At 39.5% G+C, this 9,061-nt stretch overlaps 1 protein-coding gene and 2 long non-coding RNA genes across 3 annotated transcripts; all 3 read left to right on the plus strand.

Annotated features, from left to right (window-relative positions):
• Positions 1 to 430: 430 nt before the first annotated feature.
• Positions 431 to 1,175, plus strand: LOC109704944. The gene is made up of 2 exons (XR_002214545.1): positions 431 to 728; positions 906 to 1,175. It is a non-coding gene; the product is annotated as an uncharacterized LOC109704944 (long non-coding RNA).
• Positions 1,176 to 3,646: 2,471 nt separating this feature from the next.
• Positions 3,647 to 4,927, plus strand: LOC109704946. Its single transcript, XR_002214546.1, has 3 exons — positions 3,647 to 3,795; positions 3,870 to 3,972; positions 4,891 to 4,927. It is a non-coding gene; the product is annotated as an uncharacterized LOC109704946 (long non-coding RNA).
• A 453-nt stretch (positions 4,928 to 5,380) lies between these two features.
• Positions 5,381 to 8,241, plus strand: LOC109704945 (probable 3-beta-hydroxysteroid-Delta(8),Delta(7)-isomerase). The gene is made up of 5 exons (XM_020225708.1): positions 5,381 to 5,419; positions 5,778 to 5,954; positions 7,054 to 7,225; positions 7,858 to 8,004; positions 8,129 to 8,241. The coding sequence occupies exons 1-5, from the start codon at positions 5,381 to 5,383 to the stop codon at positions 8,239 to 8,241; spliced, it is 648 nt and encodes a 215-aa protein (XP_020081297.1).
• Positions 8,242 to 9,061: the final 820 nt, after the last annotated feature.

A 9,061-nucleotide genomic window follows, 5' to 3' on the forward strand; every position in this document is an offset into this window, starting at 1 on the left:
CTCTTTTATGCTGGCTGTCGTGAGCGGCATTATTGGCAGGGTCTTGCATTATTACCGGATTATACCTTGTTGCTTGCCCCCTGGTCACTTCAGAGAACAAATATATTCTTTGGACCCTACATAGGTATATTTTGTGCGTTGAATTGGACGCGTACTGATATTGAGCCATGCATATATATATGTGATCTGCGATAGACGTAAAGAAAATTAATACGCGAGCATAGCAAGTTATAGTGACATTTTTGGCAGGCAAGGAGATGAATTGATTGAGAAGATTTTTTGGTTTACAATAACAGAATAGCTAGCCACCAGTCTTTTTCGCTGAGCCATAGGAATATGTGCTACTACATTACTGTCAGCTGTTTGTTTTCTCCACTATCCAACTTTAAGCACTGCTGGCTGGCCCTTCCCAGCAGGAGGCTATAAATCAGCAGCAGCCTCCGAATGAATGTTGTGTGCTAATTATAATTTAGCGAAGCCAGCTGATCGAGCTAATTATTAACTCTCCGAGAGATCGGAGAGAGAGAGAGAGAGAGAGAGAGCTCGGTCGACTAGTTCAGATTAACTGATCCAATTTACTTAATTAAGTAATGGCGTCGATGAAGGCCAATAAACCTCAAGTCCAGTCTTCACAAGCGCAGGCAACAAAGGCGCCACCGCCCCAAGTTAAAGCTGCGGCAGCAAAGCCCACTCACAAGAAGGTGGTGCAGAAGCCACAGGAGACAAAGGTGCTACGTACCTCCTCCTCATTTATTAGCTAATTTAATTATTACAGCACTCAAATCTTTAATTGTGTGCATGCATGAAACAAATTCATAATTATTTTTCTATTTTCTCAAGGCAGAGACACATATATATTAAACTTGTCTGCAGATTGCATGTATGATTGATTAGTTATGATGCAGGTTTCAAGTGTTAAACCTGCAGCTCCACATGCTAAATGAGATTCGTCTCGCCAGCACCGAAGTTGATGACTTCTTACTATATATATATATATATATATGTGTGTGTACATGGGCTGTTATTACGTACTTATAGAATAACAAAGCCCTAGCTGTGTTATTTGAATGTGATCATAAAGTAAGATTGTAAGATTATCGCGTATGGCTTGATGTGCCTTGTAAAAGCGTGCACGGTATAACTATGGAGTAAGACTACTAGTTTGTGAAAGTGACGTGTGTATTCTCAATGTAATTTTTGGATTTTTTATAAGGTGATTAGTTATAACTTTTAACAGTAAGGCGGATAGCTAGGTAGCGGCACTAGTTCTTTTCGAAAGGAATACATATATATAATGCTACAGTGCAACTAGTAGATTGGAAATTCTTGCTCGCAATTTACGGAACAATCCGATTTAATCATTCCAACAATTTCTTTCGGCAGTAAAATCATAAGTTTCAAATTTCAAATTAAATTTTCTATTTATAGTTCTCAATACCTAATCTATGCATTCACTGCAATACAGATTTTGGATTTCTTTTTTGTCTTTCTTTTTTTTTTTGTCTTAATTTTTAAAAAATTTTACTGCTGGAAGTAGGAGAAGACTCAAAACTAAATATATATACTGAGTTTAATGAAATAAACAGGTAAACATGTATTGCCCTAGGGGTTAATCGACTGTATTGCTCCCTACTTCTCAACATTCTCAACATTAAAATAAAGGACTTGGTGGTTAGTATCCGAGACCTAAGTTCGAATCCTAGTTGATTTACATTTTCAGCTAAGTTTATTTTTAAATAAAATAAACAAAACGAATAACATGCTATCTATCTTTAAAAAAATATTGAACTTTCTAGGTCTTTAACTGCACATGCTCTCTGCTCTCTGCTCTCTACTCCCTGGTTTGTCTCCTTTTACTTGGAATATTATTTCTGTACCGGAAGCCCTATGCTAGGAATATTTAATTTTTGCTATCACAATTATTCCATGTTGGAATCAATCAAAAATCTCCGCATTATATGAAAATACAATAACAAATATTTTTTAAACTATCATTTCAATACACAATATATCCTATAAGAAGCGTGTCTGTTACAAAAAAGAAAAAAGACTGATTTATAATTTATAATATATAGTTAAGCCCTGCCGATCTCAAACCCCTTCCCCTTGCCTCTCTATCTCTCTGGAGAAATCTGGAATTTACCCTGCATGATCGTTTGCATTGGACCTTACCGATATGTCAAACTCAGAAAGAAATGGCAGATATACAAGTAGAATAATGTATGCGCTTTTGTGATGTTGAATGTCCCACATATCCTTTCTACTTATGGAAAAAAAGAAAGGAAAAACTTTAAAAATCCTCCAGTGATTTCATACTTTTTCATTTTAGTATCCTATGATTTAAAGTGTATTAAGTTAGTACCTTATGATTTCTCACTTTATCACTTTAGCACTATGTGGTTTAAAGTGTATCAAGTTAGTACTCTGTGATTTTACACTTTATTACTTTAGTACCATGTGGTTTCACATTTTATCACTTTAGTACTCTATGGTTTAAAAAATCACAGGATACTGACTTGATACAAAATTAAAACCACATGGTACTAAAGTGATAAAGTACAAAACCACATGGTACTAACTTTATATATTTTAAACCACATGATACTAAAGTGATAAAGTGAGAAACCATAGGGTACTAACTTGATATATTTTAAATCACAGAATACTAAAGTAAAAAAAAATTAAAATCATAAGGAGATTTTTGAAGTTTTCCCAAAAAGAAAAGAGTTAATAGTAAGTGTTCCGCCCGTTGCTTTTGACAATGCATCAAATGAATAGGAACTGAGTATAAACTCACTCTCCAACTCACTTTCCAAACTCACGGCACATTGGTAGTCGTACACACAAATCACCGTCTACGATAGTTCTAACCATTCGGCCATTCTTCCTAACTTTAGCATTCTTGCGAAAAGTCATCTAATATTTTAAAATTAAAATTTATTAATATAAATCATTCATTTATATAAACGATCTGTCCATTCCCTATTTTATTCTTGACAAAAAAAAATAATAATTATTTAACTGTGAGATCCCTGGTGTTTGACTGTGGAGGCTTATCGACAGCTCTGGAGAGTGTCAGGACAAGTCCGAGTCGCGTTGGCGTCAAATAGACGTAAAACGGACTCCGTGCGACGCGAGGGCAGCTTATCGTGAAGAATTCTGCAAACAGCAGCATTCTCTGCTTGCTGTACCGGTACAAGCTTAGTGGCTGTACCGGTACAACCAGCGCGCAGAAGCTTAGCAGCTCTCGGGTTGGCTCTTGTACCGGTACAAGAGTCCGTGTACCGGTACAAGATGGTAGGTAGAGGGCTAAATGTGTAATTTTATACCTCGTTTGTATCACCCCTCACTCCCCTCTATTTAGCTTCGTGTAGAGAGAGAGAGAGAGGTCTTCTAGCTGCAACTCTCCATCTCTCTCACTCTCCCACCCGGTTGGAAGCAAGGAAGGAGTTTACTTGGAGTTTCGTCGCCGACGTCGCGCCGCGGGATCGTTCGAGCACGTATTTGACGCCGGGACTTTGCGAGGAGATCGGGCGAGCGTGCGACTACGCTGTTCTTGACGTCGTGCCGGTGCTTGTCGCTGTCGAGGTGAGTAATTCAGCCTTCCCTTGGATTTTTGGGTAAGTTCTTACTACTTCAACTCGGATAACTATTGTTTGCTGAAATCCACCGTCGACTGTTAATAATTCAGCTCGTTCTCGACGTAAGAGCATCGGATTGCGACGAGACTTGGTTCGTTGGATTCGGGACTTCGAGAGAAATCCACGAAGCCCTTACTTGCAAATTTTGGTGAAGGTTAGCTTGGTCGAATCCTTGTTGTACTCCACTGCTGCGAAAACTAGACTGAAACGGTGAATTGTTTGGTGTAGAGCCTGGAGTTAGCGCGATCCTTGGGTTCGAAAGGCTACGATCGACCCAGCAGGTGGCGCCACAGCTGTGAGAGTGTACCGCTGCCAGGGGATAGCTTTCGAGGTGGGTTACATCGGCTTTACTCCTAAGTTCTTATTGGTCGACATGTATAGATCTTGATTTCGGTAAATTGTGTTAGCTCAAATTCATGGACTATATGTAGATTGTGAAATCTAAATTTTGGAGCATGTTTTATAAATTAAATAGATTATACATGTTGGATTTGGAAATTGAATTAGGAGAAAACCTGCGATTTGGACCTGTCACCAGTTTTAACTACCTGATTTAGCTCTAGGAGCCGTTAGAAAATTGTACTGTCGCAGTTTCTTCGAGACGAGTACTCCAGATAGTTTAGAATATATTTACACTCGTGCTGGTTCGCCGAGTGAATTTTTACAGGGTCGTTCAGGTTGTTCGGACTGTTGGGTGCCGTCAGAGTTGACGATGGACCCGTATCGCCTTTTTGGCGTCAGATTGTGCCGAGGGCACGTTATCTGTTGGTTGTTAGACCAGTTTGAGTCGATTACTTGACTTTGGCTAGTTGGAGCCTGATTGAGCTCGACAGAGATACGCTGCATACTCGGTTGGGTAGCGCCCACGAGTGTCACTCCGGAGTCAGGCTTTGTGCTTTCGCGTTGGTGTCGCTCATGCCAGTTGGACTTGCTCTCCACGGACCAGTTAGTGTGGATAGAGCTTGATAGTCGCAACGGGGCAGGGACGGGTATATTCACAGTCCCGGGAACGGGTATGCTTACAGTCCCAATTGGATTGGGTCATATTTGACATGTCCTACAGTTGGTTAGTGTAGAGCATGATAGTGTAGTGATTGATAGCGGTAGAGGGTACTTCCTGCTTTTCCTACTATTCTTGCTCCCTTCTGTAGACTTAGTGGGTGACCGATGTTGTTTTGGGCGGTACCCACTGAGGACTACTTGTTTTTACAGTAGTTCTCACGCCCAGTTGTTACCTATGTTTTTGCAGAGCCACAGGTTCCGGTTGCTGCACCGTCCGTGGATCAGGATCGAGGCAAGGGCGTTGCGAGCTAGAGCCCTACCCGACAGTCAGAGCTAGAGGCTTTCCCCTACTGCAGGTAGTTGTTGTTTTGGAGTTTATGTACATAGTTGTTTAACTCGCCAGTGCGAGTAGTTTTATATTTTAGATGCTAGCTATGTATATGAAACTCAGTTATTTAGTTGTTCTTGAGCAGCTCTATGCTACTGTTTGTAGTATCGTTTTTCTACAAATACTTTGACGCTTCGTATACAGGGAAAATTCCTTTGTATACGGCGGATTTGTCGACGTGCCCGAGGAATGTGATATCCGGGGCGTGACATTAACATTAAAATTTTTGAATATTGATATGTAGGCTTAGTCTGGTAATATGCTAGCCTAAGTTGCTATTTTTGTATTTATAAAAGATCTAACAAATTTAAAAGTACTTTAGAATTTTTTCTCTTTCAATACTATAACAATGGTCTCAATTGTCACCGATCTAATGGCGGTTACAACCGTAATTTCATAGTGTGTGCATATAAATATATATTAAACCTTCATAATATAAAAGTGGTACTTGGCACCATCACATTGCTAAACTAGGCTGTAATATAATTGAAGTTTAAGGGGCCACTGTATTATAATTGAACTTTACGGGTCCATTGTAGGATAATCACTCGTCGATGGTAGTTAGAAAACAAAAATCAAATTAGATTAAAATAAATTGACTGTTGATATAGAAAATCTTTACCTTTTCAAACTATAAGCGACCATTCTTTTTCTTTCAAAAAAAAAAAAGAAAAAGAAAACACCCTTTTGAGTATTGATTTACTATTGGACCAAGGTAGAAGTGATTTTTCACTTCTCCTAAATAGGGAAAAAAAATTACTAAACCAAATGGTAACCATACAAAGAGCGAGAAGAATCTAACTGATGGAGGGCAACATGGGGCTGGAGCCCATTCCAGAGCCTCCAAAGGAACCGGGCTCCGCATGCTTGACTCTCCCATAGCGTCGGATGTGACGAAGGAGCCTGGCCAAGAAGGTGTTGTGGCAAATGGTTGAGCTGTCGCAGACGACAGCAACGTGCTTGCGCGCCCTCGTTACCGCCACATTCATTCGCCTGCTGTCGCCCAAGAATCCAACCGCTCCTAATGTGTTCGATCGCACCTACATGCAACATTCATCATGTGAATAACTAAATGATGATAATTAATACCTGCGCAAGTTATCGGCACAAGTCAAAGCTTGCATGCCTGCAGGTCGACTCTAGAGGATCCCCGGGTACCGAGCTCGAATTCGCCCTATAGTGAGTCGTATTACAATTCACTGGCCGTCGTTTTACAACGTCGTGACTGGGAAAACCCTGGCGTTACCCAACTTAATCNATAAATTTATATTTGAGAGTAAAATTAGTATTATAGTATTCTATAATTTTTTTAGTTTATACGAACCAAATAATAAAATGCGAATAACTCATTCCAATTCCCAATCCATAAATAAACCAAACGTCTTGGAGGAGTGGGTCATTCCAATTACTATTCCAATTCATTCCCATTCCATTATCCATTTCAATTCCACCCTTGAACCAAACATGCCTTAAGTGAGGTTAAGTCTCTTAAAGACATCTCGCCCATTGTATAGTATGAACACCCAGTAATTCTTTTTTACTTTAATTTGTATTTTTAAAATTTTAAGTTTTGTAGGGGATTGTTTGTGAAAAAACTCAAAATTTTAAAGTTTGAATTTTATTCAGTTTGACTCTTGAATTATTCATTTAATATTTACTGTTATTATTATTTATTATTATTTTATTTTATTTTATTATTTATTTATTTTCTTTCTCAATGAGAAAGAAATCAACGAGATATTTTTTCCGTTCCGTTTCTTGCGTCTAACGGAATATCATTCCGTTCCGCTTCTTTCTCGTAACGAGAAAGAGCGTGCTCCGTCAACCTCCTTCACGATCGTGCTCGCAGGAGAAGGAATTCCGGTCGTATCTTAGGGTGTTATTTCCGGTTAATCCAGCACGTAAGGACGGAAATACGCTTTAGGACAGTACTTTGTACATTTTCGGATAAGATCATATTTTTATTTGAATATTTACGTTTATATGTAAGTTTGATTTTATTTTTATTACAAAATTACTTAGATTCTAATCACAGTCAGATTTCGGGAATTTGTTCTAACACAGCAGCACCCATACGTGCCTCGGGATTTGCATCTGCCGGACTACGTGCCGTGCTTCTTGTCGCAGAGGGAGATCGTGCTGCCCTACCTCGTCGCCTCCCTCCTCCTCGTCACTCTCATCTGGCTCCTCTCCGGTAGCACCCCTCATCTCTCTCTCTCTCTCTCTCTCTGTGCTGCAGCAGCAGCAGCGGCTCCGAATTGCAGCTTCTCTGCTGCTTCCGCCACAAAATTTCATTTCAGCTGTCCGCCGCATCAAAAGCTTTGATTTTTTTTTCTTTTTCCCCCTCTTTCCAAACGCTTCATTAGATGCGGCCGCAGCTGAGACCATTTGCTCCCCTATTGATTCCTTGATGAATTTTCTTTTCCTTTTTTGAATTAATTTTTTGTTAATGTTCACGACCGATGTCGATTTGGTCGATACGGAAGGTTTTGTTTGAAATGCTCTTTTGGATCGAATCCTTCGTTGCGATTTGTCGTGCATGCAACTAATTCTGATAATAGAAAAAAATTGCTTCCGAATGCTAAATCTGTTCTCTTTGATGCAATTCCCGCCACCTGTTTGTTGAAAACTGGAAATGCCCGTGGAAAAAAAGAAGCAGCTACCTTTATGTGTTCTTTTGGGATCTATTAGCTATATTGTCGCAGAATTAACCCTTAATGGTCTTTAGCTGATCATACTGTAACTAATGCTTATGAAAGCAATGAATGCCTGTTCCCTGGCTGGTATTCTGATCCCTCTTGTTGGACTCGATTGGATTGAGTTTAGGGCGTTGTTCGACGATAACAAAGACCGATCGCTTGCTCATGTGCTGGTGGGCTTTTACGGGGCTTACTCACATTATTCTCGAGGGGTATTTTGCCTTCACTCCCGAGTTCTACAAGGAGAAAACTCCCCATTACCTGGCTGAAGTCTGTAAGCTCTTATCTTATCATACTTGCTTATTCCTGATTCAAACGTTGAGATGTCGCATCGAATTGCTGGAGTGTTGAGTTCTTTTCAGAATGTTTGTGATCGTGACGTAAACATCGCATTACAGGGAAGGAGTATAGCAAAAGTGACTCCAGATACGTCAGCAGGGATGCAGCAGTTGTTACTGCTGAAGGAATAACTGCTGCAATTGAGGGTCCAGCTTGCCTTCTTGCAGTGTAAGACTCTTGCCCGCTATTATTTGCATTACGCAGATTTTTTGATACTGTAGCTTTTATAGCATGTTTATTGCCTGTTGGATGTATGTTAAAAATGCATTGGAAGAATGAGAAGGGGGTGGGTTGAGGGGTGGGAGGGTGGGGATGGTTGATTAGATTCTTGGATCAAATATTCTCTCTTATGGTCTTCTCGTGGTCAATTTTGCATAACTCTTGAGATATTTTCCATCTTTTGATAAACAGTGATAGTAATGCATGGCAATTGAAGTATGAGTTATCATAAGATTGCTTCATGAATTTTGTGTATGCAGCAATGTATCCTGTTCATTGAATTACAAAGTGAAAGTAATATATTTTTTATGCTCAATATGCTCATTCAATGTTCAATTGTGCCGGTTTGTTCTAGCTGTTGTAGTATGTGAGAATTTGATGCATCTTGAACTAAAGAACCTGGTATATGCTGTTGAATCCGTTGATGTGTTGTAGATACTTGTTTTCACCTAGTAACTGATCCTATAACTTAATGCAAGTCCCTTTCTTATGCTAACTGATCCGATAACTCAATGGCGTACGTTTATCTGAACTTCACCAAGTATATGAACATAGATAAAGGTTGCTGCTGAGCTGAATGTTTCTAGAATTGTACTCTTTATTTGTTAGTACATTTGTTTTGCCCCATTCTTCTCCAATCTCTGTCAAAAAAATATATTAGTAATTCTGAAGATTCACCTCTGACTGAAATTAGCTATCGACAGAGATAAGATTTTAATATTACAGGGCTTTTCAGCGCTTACCATAAGATGATTTGGTTGCCAGAATTCACT

This window comes from Ananas comosus, unplaced genomic scaffold (assembly GCF_001540865.1).
Source record: "Ananas comosus cultivar F153 unplaced genomic scaffold, ASM154086v1, whole genome shotgun sequence".
In the NCBI taxonomy this organism is placed as follows: Eukaryota; Viridiplantae; Streptophyta; class Magnoliopsida; order Poales; family Bromeliaceae; genus Ananas; species Ananas comosus.

What these genes read in the sequence shown, in the direction of transcription:
- LOC109704945 (XM_020225708.1), top strand. Translation starts at nt 5,381, where the DNA reads ATGGTCTCAATTGTCACCGATCTAATGGCGGTTACAACC. An exon ending in ATCTAATGGCGGTTACAACC is followed by an intron (nt 5,420 to 5,777) that starts GTAATTTCATAG and finishes TCTCCTAAATAG; the next exon opens with GGAAAAAAAATTACTAAACC. An exon ending in TCTCATCTGGCTCCTCTCCG is followed by an intron (nt 7,226 to 7,857) that starts GTAGCACCCCTC and finishes GATTGAGTTTAG; the next exon opens with GGCGTTGTTCGACGATAACA.